The sequence below is a fragment of the Rhinolophus sinicus genome, linkage group LG09 (genome assembly GCF_036562045.2).
Source record: "Rhinolophus sinicus isolate RSC01 linkage group LG09, ASM3656204v1, whole genome shotgun sequence".
NCBI lineage: Eukaryota > Metazoa > Chordata > Mammalia > Chiroptera > Rhinolophidae > Rhinolophus > Rhinolophus sinicus.
In genome coordinates, this window is record NC_133758.1 from 11,053,431 (window position 1) to 11,066,105 (window position 12,675).

General features: G+C 42.6%; 1 protein-coding gene and 1 long non-coding RNA gene across 5 annotated transcripts in view; one reads left to right on the top strand and one right to left on the bottom strand.

The window, feature by feature from the left end:
• LOC109446175 (uncharacterized) overlaps window positions 1-12,675 on the top strand; it is a 246,233-nt gene that overhangs the window by 161,624 nt on the left and 71,934 nt on the right. The gene's annotated exons all lie outside the window — the stretch shown is intronic.
• The window catches only part of CDH20 (cadherin 20), a 183,778-nt gene continuing 175,145 nt past the window's right edge, over window positions 4,043-12,675 (bottom strand). For both annotated transcript variants that reach the window (XM_019729299.2, XM_019729300.2), the window contains exons 11-12: window positions 9,432-9,683; window positions 4,043-5,613 (exon numbers count right to left, since the gene is read on the bottom strand). In XM_019729299.2, coding sequence (XP_019584858.2) covers window positions 5,108-5,613; window positions 9,432-9,683 — 758 coding nt within the window. In that variant the 3' untranslated portion in view covers window positions 4,043-5,107. The remainder of the gene's footprint in view (window positions 5,614-9,431; window positions 9,684-12,675) is intronic.

Consider the following 12,675-nt stretch of genomic DNA (forward strand, 5'->3'; position numbering starts at 1 on the left):
ATAGGATTAGTGTCTTTATAAGAAGAGATACTAGAAAGCTCACTTGCTCACCCCCCCTCCCCCCGTGAGAACACACCAAGAAGGCAGCTATCTACAAACCAGGAAGAGGGTCCTCATCAGAACCTTGACCGTGCTGGCACCCTGATCTTGGACCCCCAGCCTCCAGAACTGTGAGCAAATCTCTGTTGTTTAGGCCACCCAGTATATGGTATTTAGTTACGGCAGCCCAAGCAGACAAATAGATGAATGAATACACAAATTGTAGCATATCTATACAATGGAATACTAGTGAGCAACAAAAGCCATGAACTATTGATACACATAATGACGTGGATGAATCTCAAGATAATGCTGAGTGAAAGAAGCCAGATATTCGCCACCTGTACAAGAAATATACGCTGTATGATTTCATTTATATAAAACCCTACAAAATGCACATTAATCTGTAGAAAGCACATCCGTGCTTGCTTGGAGTTGGGGGGTGGGCAAGCAGGGATAAGAGGGAGGTGTTACAAAGGGGTACAGGAAAACTTTTGGGGATGACAGATATAGTCACTATTTTGATTGTGGTGATGACTTCACAGCTGTGTAGATATGTCAAAACATTAAATTGTATACTTTAAATATGTGTGGTTAATTGTATGTTAATTATACTTCAATAAAAATATATGCCTGTTTTATGTCAGATATTTTACTAGGTATTTTCATGAAATATTCATTTACTTCTCAATGTACTGGGTGATAGGGATAACACTGAATTTCAGGGAATAATAATAGACCTATAAAACGAGAACATATTCTATAGAGAGGAGCAGTAGAAGAGAGAAAGGAAATAGTGAATGGATCCAAAGTGATTCCTGGAATAAAGGCAGGAGGCAGGGCAGAAAACAAGGACACATGGTGAGGCTGATTGTATTTTCCAACAACGGGCACATTATTTCTTATAATGTAGCTCTGACACTCTTCCCATCGAGAAGTGGAGTAATATTAAAGATAAGTTCGTCATATTAAAGATAAGTTTCCTTATCTTTAATATAGCGAGGCTTGTGACCACTGTGGAAGTAAGGTTATGTAACTTCTGAAGTTATAAAGGTGATTCAGCTTCTGCCTGGTTTTCTTGTGAGGTTCATTCCTGGAACCCAGCTCCCATGATGTGAGGAAGCCCGAGCAGTCATGAGGAGGTCTTGTTGACAGTTCCATCTGAGGCCTTCATGATAGCCAGCATCAGCCACCAGACCTATGAGTGAGCAAGGCTTTGGATGAGTCACCCTTTGAATTGGCCCAGCTAAGGTTCTGACTTCAGGGCGCAGAGAGGTGTCACTGAGATGTCCTTCCTGCATTTTCAACCCACAGAATCTATGAGCACAATAAAATGGTTGTCCTTTTACACCACTAAGTTTGAAGTGACTTTTTATGTAGCAATGGTAACAAAACAGGTAATAGGGAGAAAGAGGAAGAAATAGAAATAGTAAAAGAAAAGCAAGGATCCCACCTCTTGAAAAATTAAAGCTTTATAGGTTGTTTTACTGGCTTTTGGAAGTGAATATTCTTGGTGAAGTGGTCTAAGGTTTTCTGGGATGAGACGTAGCCCTTGTCATCATGGGTACCAGGAAGGTGACTACAGTAACTAAAGTATTAAAATGGAAGTAGAAACTCCCTCATCATCAGTCACCTGACAGTCCTTATAAAACCAAGAGTGTGGTCTAACACATGGGCAAGATTTGCCAGCTTCCTGTCCCAGGAAGAAAGACTTGAGAAAAATTGTGTTTTGGGTTAATGTTGTGGTTAACTGTACATACTATAAATTAATACTCCTGGTTTTTGCACAAGATGAATCACAAGCGACAGACACACGTATGTCTTTTTAGCAGATCACTTTAAAAAAGGGATTCCTTGATCTAATTTTGTCCACTCCCTATATCAGAATCTTGATCCTTAGAATCAAACAGAGGTTTCCCAAATCCAAGTTTTTATCCTTACAAATATCTTGAAAGTTCCTTAACTATTATGGAGATGACAAATAAATTTGAGAATGAGTCCATCTGCAAAAAGAACTACTTGTAAAATACATCCTATTGTTCATATAATCCCAGCACTGTAAAGAATGTACTGTGAATTCTGACATCAAGGTCTAGTTCTGGGTCATGAATGAACTAGTAACTACCCTTAATCAATGTGCTTGCACTGATTTTGGCTTGTTTGAGTTTTGTTTTCAGGATTTATAGATTCTTTGTGTGAACCATTCCGATTTGCCTTTGCTATCTGCCATGTTGGGATAGTCTGCTTTTCTGCTTCAGGAAATTCATTGCTAATTTTTATCTTTGCTTAGTTCTTGTTGAGAATACAGTTTCAGACAGTCTTAATTGATTTCTGCAGATGCTCCTGTTTCCCTCCAACACGTAAATTATAGACTAGCTGCTTTACCTGTTAACAAAGAAATGGCTGAATAATTTTACAGCTCTCTTGCCTAACCTGATCACGCTCTCTTCATTCTGTCTGGTGGGGATGGTGTTTTCAGAGGGAATGGCATTTGTGGTAAACTGTGGCAATGCAAAAGGAATTTAAAACTCATTTGGAGGGAAGAGTCTCTTTCACCTCAGAATATGAGCTAAAATGGATCTCCTATTCTGTGTTTCTCTCACACTTCCTGTATCACACCATTAGACATCCTCCCAGGGACCAGAAGCTGCAGGCAGTTCTGTTTAATCACTTCCTTGCCTAGCATCATGGGTACTACACTTGCAGGATGTGGGGCATGATAACCCCCTGTGGTTAGGATAACAGCTGTTTCTAGTTTTTAACACATGCAACACAAGTGAAATAGTCACAAAATTATCCTCAGGCCTAGTGACAGAATGTAATAGGGGTTAATCTGCCCATATTCAAATAACTTATTTTTTAGAGCCTAATTTGGATTCACGTTCATGCTTTTTCTTTGCTAAGTTTATTTTTACATCACACCTTACCCTTAAAGAGGTTGTGTCAGAGCTGCTAAACGCTGAAGATGAGAATTTGCCAGGCTGTCACTGTAAAAGGCATAAAGCACGTCCTCCTGGCTCCCAGACCATCATCACCCTTCTCACATATTTCTGCCAAATTGTTTGTATTGGAAAAGAGATTCATAACACCACTCTATGGATGTGGTGGGTCCCAGTGCAAAAGGGCTGATAATCTAAACTTTGTATGTTTGAGAGAGAGAGAGAGAGAGACTCTACACCAGGAGTTCTCAAAGTGTGGTCCCTACACCAGCAGCATCAGTATCACCCAGAAACTTGTTAGAAATGCAAATGGCCCCAGATCAACTGAATTAGAAACTCGGTGGGGAAGGCCCAACAAGCTATTGTTTAACAAGAGTTCTAGGTGATTCTGACACACATTAACATTTGAGAATCACTGCTATAACGGAGACACACAGAAAACGATTTCATTCACAATTTGTCCTCAGTTGTAAGGACAATTGTGTAAAATATCTTTTAGAATAGGATGCCAAGAAAGAGATCCCTTTCACCATGTACCCATTGTGCACTTATTAAGCACCTACCATATGCAAAGGACTATGTTAGCTACTGTGGGGAAAGGAAAGATGAATAAAATATGGTCCCAGCCTTCTGTGAACTCATCAGTGTTGATGAGCTGTACGTGTTTGGTGTATATTTATACATAGCTGTTTGTACATACTCTTTGATTTACCCATAGAACAGAGATGAAAGTAGCACAGTGGCCTGCCTCCTTGGTGGCTATGTGTAAAAACTTCTCACAAAGTGAAAAATATGGGCAAAATTCACCACTATATCGGATGATGTTCTCACACCATCTTTTGGTCTTTTCAGAGATGGGGGAATAAAGAACGTTCCTGAAAAGCTTAACAGTTTGAACCATAGCGTTCATCTGCTCAGTGACTGAAAGAGAATGCACAGCCTCATCCTTCTCTGCGGTTGGCTTTGCCTTATGAATCAGCCCCAGTCCCAAGAACCTGAGGCTGGGTTAGGCTCACCACGCCACCTTTTAGCTGCTCAGCAATTAAACAAATTAGCAACAGACATTCCCTTCTATTTCGCTTTTATTAAAAGAAGTGCTAAGGTACTGAGATGCAGTACATCATATTTATTACCAAAATTATTAACAAATATACAAAACTTATACATGTAATTTTCTTACATCCATTTATTCTCTATAATACTGATTTTTGTTCAAGTAGGTTATCTACAGTATGTAAACATCCCTTGGATTGACCTCACACAGATTAGGAAAGCCCTCTAACCCATGCTTTTATCAGAGACTTCTTTTTATTTGGCTTTCATTTGTAGCATCTAATCTTCACATTTGGCACATGGAAGAGACATCTACAGTGCAAACGAGGCAGATGTTCTGGTTTTGTTCTGAACGATTTTGCCGGGGCACAGTGAAAGAGCTGAGAGAACAAAAGTACTCTAACCTCATGGAGTTGCATTTGTAATGCCAACAACCCTTGGTTCCGCCATTGAACTTGAGCGCAAAGTCAGTGCCTCTTCCTTCTCCCACCCCTCCCACCCCATGCAAGGCCAATTTGCCTTAACCTTGTCTCCAAAGGGTTAAAAGAAATTCCATCCATCCTGGGACAGCAATTCACCGCGTAACATTTTTTTCCAGTGTTCTTTTAGTGTGGGTTGGTTTGTGTGGCTTGACGAGTCAGCAAACCTCTTAATTGGAGAATAACATAAAATAAAAAGGATGTGAGAGTAGCACTTTCTGTCTGCTTTCATTAGCCACCTTTGTATTTAAGATCAGAGCCTCTCTGTGGTGGAAAAGCGACAGAGGCCTTGGTGAAAGGCAAAGCAAAGGGAAGCTTCCCATCCTTAACCTTGGACTCCCAGCCTTTGAATACAGTGTCACAAAAATTAAAAAGAAAAAAAAAGTAAAAGAGATGATTGAAGATTCTGCCCCCTTCTTGCGTTTCCTTTGATGTACTTAACCGAACCAAGTAGTAAAGCTGATCCAGAGAGAGAGAGCTCTCTTTCTTTGCCTGCTCACCCCATGCTCACTCTCCAGCCCAGTTGCTGGCACCTCATCCGCGAAGCGTCCGCCCGGAACGTCTGGGTTTGGCCGCGCACCTGCCTCCCGGCTTCCGTCACCACAGGGGCGCGGGCCCCTCCGCCGCCCCGTAGAGCTCGGCCAGCTTCCGGAAGCGGGGCCCCCAGTCCGTCAGGAAGTCGAAGCTCTGCTCCGAGTCTGACGTGGCGGACTGCAGGGAGCTCAGCGAGCCGGCCACCGAGCCGTCCCCCTCGAACATGTAGGTCTGGAGGGAGTCGAACGGCGGGGCCCACAGGTCCATGTCGGCCTCGTAGAGCTTGGCCAGCACGTAGCTGTGGACCGTGCTGCTCACGGCGCAGGTCTGAGGCACGTAGCGGGACAGGCTCTCAATTTCCGGCAGCATGTCCTGCCGCGCCTTGGGGGCGCCCGCCACCTGCGCCTCCCGCGGGTTCCACATGGCCGCGATGTCGAAGGCCTCGGTGTCCTCCTCGCCGCCGCCCTCGTCGTCGTAGCGCACGATGTTCTCGTGGATGTTCTCCTCGTCGTCGATGATGTACGGCTGTTTCCGGTGTCGCCTCAGGGACAAAATGAGCAGCACCAGCACTGCCAGAAAGAGAGGACGGGACATTTACCGAAGAGATCCCATATGTGTGCCGTGACGTGACATGGTCTCATTGACCGCAGGTGTGGCAGGGGTTTCTGAGTGGTGAGCGCAGAGACAGCGTTTGTGTGTTTTAAACCCCAGGGTCTGCCTCCCGCGTCCCCCCTCATTCTGCCATCTCGGAGTGAGTTTGTAGGCAAAGGAAGCCCTATATTGTCTCCAAGGGGGTTCGCTTAGAGGAAGTTGCATATGAAGTCTCTGCATCGACGTGACGCTTTGAGATGGAGTGTGGGTGCCTGCACCCAGTCACCCAACATCAGATCCCACTGACAAAGCACTGCGGCCTGCAGTGGAGTCTATACTAAGGAAAAGATCATGTCTTTTGACTATTGAAGGATGAGTAGACAGTCTCTTATTATAATGTGGAAATCTTATAATGTAAGTGGTAAGTATTCCACTCTGTAAATATATATTAATGCATATAGACTCATACGTTAAGTATCAGCCAAAGTCTTAGTCTTTTAATACCTCCTCCAAAAGATAAGAGAGCGTATGTGACCACTGTGGTCGAATAAACTCCATTCATCAGAAAAGCCTTTCTTTAGTTAGAGAGATGGTTGCGACTTTCTGGATCCAATGATGTTAATGGAAAGGAGGGAATGAGCAGTGACATTTTATGTAATTTATTGTTATCAAAGAAATGCCACATTGTTAGATGTGCCCTTGCAGGTTTGGATAAAATTTTATCCCAACAAACGTATTTTTTTCCCTAGAATGTGTTCACTGAGGCTTAAAGGAGAGGTGGAGATAATCCCATTGGACTATTTATCTGTGCCTGAAAATGTTTTCCAGGAAGTGTGTGGGGGTTTTAGCTGTAGAATTGCTATCGATTATTTTTCTGGTATGCGTTGTTTCAGCTGGTGAACAGTGATAACTTGACAACGCTGCAAAATAAGACCCCAGTTTATCCATGGGGGATAAAAACGAGTATAGTCATATGCCCAGTAAGATAATGGACAGACTTAAAAAACTCACCATAATGACTTTTAAAATTTGGATGTAGAGTGTGCGTTTTGTAAATTGCAATTAATGATGGTGATACCTAATATTTTCCCAAATAGCCTCCGTGACAAAACGCACACACAGGAAACAATGATATATTCTTGTATATTTCCTCTATGTTTAAAAAAATGGCTCATGGATTGCAGGACTGGGATTTCTGGGCAATGGACTAACAGGCTTCTAAGGAAGTGGAGGCTTGAGCTGGGTGTCGGAGGCTGGGGTGTGATTGGATGGATGCAGGTTGGCGAAAAGGGATTGTAAGTGAACATGCTATGTTTGTGGGGTTCAGTAAACAGTTGCTAAACTCAGATATTTTTTAGGCACTGTGCTAATCCATGGGGAAACATTGAATATGATTTCTGCTCTTAGAAGCTTGCAGTCCAAGGAGATTATAGACACTGATGATCAGTGCGAGTCAGGCAGTGATAGGACTGTCCGTCGTAGGGTTACAAGTGTTTTGAAGAGAATGCAGGGGCAGGGCTGGTTAATCTTCCTAGGGGCTAGGGAAAACCTTCACACGGGTGACACGGGAGTGGTATTTTAGAAAATACCAGGAAGCAAAATTGGGAAAGTCTTTGGGTATTCTGATGGTGATGAATTAGGCAGTTCATGGTCCATCTCTTGAAAAATAAAGATTGCTACGTATCTTATTTTCTAGGTAATCTGATTTAAATAACAAGTATTGCAAAACCGGATTTGGGGAAAAAAAATGGTTGTAGTCTTGTCTTTTGACTATTTAGCTGAAAGGCTTCTGTAACAGAACAGAATCGGTTCTAGGGCTGTTTATTCTTTAGGTACTATAGGCACGGCGTATAGGGCCTGTGAGATTTTCTAGGAACTAGATACATACTTGAGATGTGAAAAAACTATCCTGCAAAATCAAAATTCGTATGTTTATTTAGTTGTCCACAACATGTATTTTGATAAACCACCTGCAATTTAATCTTCCTTCGTTTTATGAATCATCTTTAATGTGGGATATGCATTCTTAGAAGTAAAAGTTCCTCAAACTATGAGGATTTTATGACTACTCTGTTCTGTTTAGCTTCTGAAAAGTACTTATTCTGTATGATTCAAAAGACAAGACATAATGGGTTTGGGAGGCACGAGGTAAATTGTCCCTTGCACACGCTTCCACCTTGAGAGCCTCTCTGTGCCAGTCTCTTTAAATCAGTCTTTCTTTAATGATGGCACCTCTACTTTTTGTGGCTGGGGGAACATTTTCCAAAGATAGAACTAAGGACATCCTGGAAATTTCTGCTCAGAGCAAGTTTCATCAAAGGTCTCCTGCAGGTTACCCTGTTGTGTACTCCAGGACTCCCAATGCCACCTTATGGACACTCAGGGAATCGCAGGAAGGTTTTACTTGTCAGTACTGCCAAGCACCAGGAACAGCGATTCCCTGGGATCCTGGGATCCAAGGACTCAGAAAGGTTACTTATTTATGTTCTCTCTCCCGGTAGCACAGAACTAAAACAAAATTAAACCACATATTGTATTTAAAGTTTTCCTTTTTGAGAAGCATATTCTACAGACCCACCTACAATTCAATCAAGTGCTAACACTTTGCAGTCAGGACCTTCTCTCTTTGGTCTAAGTCTCTTGGTGTTGAGATAAACCTGGAATCAAGGGGGTATGTGACTATCTGCGTGTCTTCTAATTTAAATCCCTTGTGCTTTACTCTTTTCTCTCAGAGAATGCTAGGATAGCTTTCATATTAAATAATTACACTCCACTAAGTCTGCTTTTCTCTAAGCAAAATGTATGCTGTGCATGACTTCAATCAGAAGAGTTGGGGTATATGTGCAAATATTTTCTTGGGTTCAAGAGGTGGTTTAGGTGTTTTATTGCTTGATTTTGAGTGTAGAGTTCAAAAAGAATGACACGATAGGCCTTATGTACAAGGGAGCGGGATGCCTTGAGATGTGGGAGAAAGGATCCCATCACTAGTGCTCTCCCACTGGCCTGTCAACAAATTTTTAAATTTCACCACCAGAGAGAAAGGCCACCTGCTCTTCATTAGATGGACACAGTGCTGAGGAAGGGAGCTGATGCCCCAAACAGCTTATTTTCCAGATAACCATGTGATTTCTCTTTGTCACTGCTTTCAGATCTCTGTTCAAAAGTCTTATCAGTGAGGGCTTTCTTGACCACCCTGTTTAAAATGGCACCTGCCCGTCTCCTGTCTCCTCAGGAGACGCTGTCCCTCTCCCTTCTCTGTAACACCACCTCCAGAATCTGGGATGAGCATGTCAGAGACGGGCCGTGACGCTCAGGTACAGGGATGCAGTGTAGGGCCTGCCTGCATTCAGTCCTGCCTCTGTCTGTGACATTTGGCTGTGGGCCTGTCACTGCCTCTTTGTGATTTAGCTGGTATTTATCTGAAATGAAGGGGTTAGACGAGGTGACGATCATCATATCCTGACAATGTCCCAAATTGTCATTTTGGTTCTGTGATGGCAAAGTGAACTGCTTTGTTCTGAAGTCAGCGCTGTGAAGGCTGGGGCATGTCTGTTTTGTTAATCCCGGCACCTAGAATGGTGCCCTGGCTCATATTAGATGCTTGATAAATAAATCCCTGGCCCCTAGGAAAAGACTGTCTCCAATCTCTTTGCTTTTTTCTCAACCTTACTCTACCACCTTTTTAATCAGCGCAGTGTGGAAAACCAGGCCTGAACAGCTGTGTTAGGGTAATCACGGACTGATAGCGAAGTCAGACCCCCACCCCCCCCAGAAAAGAAGGGAGCTGTGCACTCACCCAGGAGGACAAAGGTGCAGGCCAGGATGGCGATGAGGGCGCCCCTGCTCAGACTGACTGGGAGCATGTAGGCCTCGGGGCTGCAGGACAGGACGTGGCCGCTGTCATCGCAGCTGCACACCTGGATGGTCAGCGTGCCCGTGCTGCTCAGCACCGGCTGCCCATTGTCCGATATCAGGATGGGCAGGTAGAAGACACTCTGCTCCTGCTGCCGGAAGCCAGACCTCCTTGTGAGGACCCGGGCCGTGTTATCTGGAGAAGACAGGGATTCCAGGATTGAAACAGGGAAGAGGACACATGAGAGGGAAGGAGGAAAATGGAAGAACCAGCAAGTGAATTAGTCTCCTGGATTGAGGAGTGCAAAGGGGCGGGCCGAGCTGTGGGAAGGAGAGAAGGAGAGTCCAACGTTCCGGCAGCCTTCAGCCACAGCCACTGTCAGGTTTGCCTGGATCAGCATTTGGATGCAGAAGCCAAGATTTTTTGCTTGCTTCTAGGCAAAACCCTGAGGCCTAGGAGAGAAACCCTTTTTGAGATTATTTCTTACCCTTGGTGACATAAAATGCCCAGGGCGAACTGTCAGACTTCAGATCTAACTGAAATGTCCCTGGGAGAGCTTGACAGAAATGAACAATCGCCAGGGACTTGTGGTCCCTGTTTGTTCCAGCTCAGCAGCTTTGCAAGGCTTGGTGCTGCTTTGTGCCTCCAGGAAAAGAATGCTGCGGAGCCCGCCGGGCTGTGGCACATTACTTATTTTTGCCACTTTGGCTGGAATTCACATCTTGTGCGCTTTTCTTTTATGCCTCTGAAATGCAGTCACCAGTTCCTCCTGTGACTTTCTGAAGAACCTGCTCATTTAGCAGAAGCTTAGTTGAAATCCCCTGATCATGTGACATACCCTGTTATTTCTCCTCCTTGGTGGTCTAAGGTGAAGCAGTTAATAGGAATTTTGGGAAAATTCATTCCTGATCAGCAGTACCTACGAGTTTGTTTTCCTTTTTCTTCCAGTTTTAAAGGGGATTAGGGAAATTATTTGATGCGTTTCCACAAAGGTGGTGTGTGGTGTGTATGTGTGTTTATACTATATTTGCCTAATGTAATGTTTTGGGATCTTTTAATTTTTTAATCTTATGTTCTCAAGTTTCCTTGAGTGGGTTTGAATGATAAATCATGTACATTGTTTTGCAAAGCTCAGATCATTTTCAGCAGAGGAAAACTTTGAGAGCTGTGGTAGGACATACAAGCAGTGACTGGCAAAGCTAATATCAACATGGATGTGTGTCACAGGTCACAGGGAAGAGTCTAGAACTTAACAAAAAACTCTGAGAGCCTAACCAGAGTAAACATTATTAATATCAACATCAGTATTTCTGATTCTCCTTCTCTGCTTGGACATGAGAAAGGATTATATTTTTCTACTCGTTTGAATTTGGGTGTGTCTATATGCTTTGCTTTAGATGATGAAAAATGAGCAAAAGTCATTCACGTCACTTCCAGGCAGAAACATGTAATAGCTGGTATGTGCTTCTGCGTGCTCCTGCCTTGGTGTGGTGTTATGAAAGAATGTTTGAGATAGAGACCCAGGCAGCCTGGGATATTCAGCTACACATGGACATTCAGACCCCAGGTTGGTTTTATGTGAGAAGGAAATTAATTTTGTTTACGTTAAGCACTGAGATTTTGGTGTCATTTGTTCCTGCAGCATAACCTAGCCTGCTCTGACTAATATATTACCTCTTAATTGGGGTTTCTACCTTCTCTCCCTGCCTTTTCATGGTAGTAGTTGTTCACTGAATACTTATGTGCCAGGTAATTCGACTTTACATGCGGTATCTCATTTAACCTTCACAACAATTTGGAGAGAGAGTGCTGACCTCACCCTTTTATAGTAAGAGTTAAGGCCGAGAGAGATGATATAATTTGTTCCAAGTCACTAATTTAGTACCAGAGCTGGGATTTGAACTCTGGTCTCTCTGACTGCAAATTTACACTCCTTCCATTGTGCTCTGTAGCTGCTGATTTAGTTTAGTGACATTAACTGTGGAAAATTATTCAGCTAATTGAAATGTCTTCCTGTTTTGGTACAGGCCTTTCCTCTTCCTTCCTTCTCAGTGGAGAAAGATAGCAGTTGGTTGGCAACTTGAGGATTATATTCATATTTCCATCTACCATACAACCTACACACTTTTCTGGTTTCCAGATTTAAAAGCTAAGTACTGTTAACTCTACTTCACAGTTTTAATTTGGTCTTTTCAGAAACCAAGTTTTTCCGAAACAGAAATCTTTTTTATTTTTCAGTTTAATTGCGGCTAGAGCATAAGACTTTTAGAAAGTTTAACCAGAGCTGAATTCTATAAACATGTTACATGGTGCCTACTACACACCATATGTTTCTTGATCTCAGAATTACTTAAGATTAAAGAAAAATATCAGAGTATCACATTTCTGAATCAGTCTTAGAAGGGGTCTGGCATATAGTAACCCCTTGTAGAATTTTTGTTGACTATGATAACTCGGGCTTTAGCAACCCATTTAGGAAAAGTATTTGTTTCTAATGTGACACAAAGGTGTGTGTGTGTGTGTGTGTCTAAAACAGGACCCAACACCCAACTTTAGTCCCAATCTTAATGTTGACTCACTCTCTGATTTTTGGCCATTTGCTTTTTCCCCCCTTATCTAGCAAATGAGATAATGAGAATCAGAGGGGTTAATAACTTCCTTAAAGCCTTATAGTACTATAATAAACATCAAATAGAGCAAAGCGTTTGAAACTGTGAAGTGCCATAGACACATACAATACTTTTCATAATGCTTTGGGGAGTAAAAAAAAAGTAAGGAACGCTTTATTTGAAATAGTGCTCTGTTGTGTTCATAAAAGGATGTCATGTTATGGTCATGGGAATTGGGGGCTTGACAGTAGATCTGCCATATCAGATATTAGTCATTTTTAAAAATGAGCCTCAAGTAAAGGATACTCAATGGGATAAATTGTTGTGAAAAAATTAAGAGTTTGCTTTTTTAATTGAAGATGTGCTGATTCCCATTTTGGAAAACCTTTCGAGAGATGAGTCATTTCTTTTTATAGTCATCATGTTCCAGTGGCCCATCTTTTTAAGGTACTGGCTCCAGGAATTGGTACCCAAAATCATCTTTAAGAAATTACAGCATTTTGCTGCATATTCTTTCTGTGTTGACTCTGACAAATACCAGTGTGAAGGAAGAGTGACACAGCAGAAAATTTGAAAAC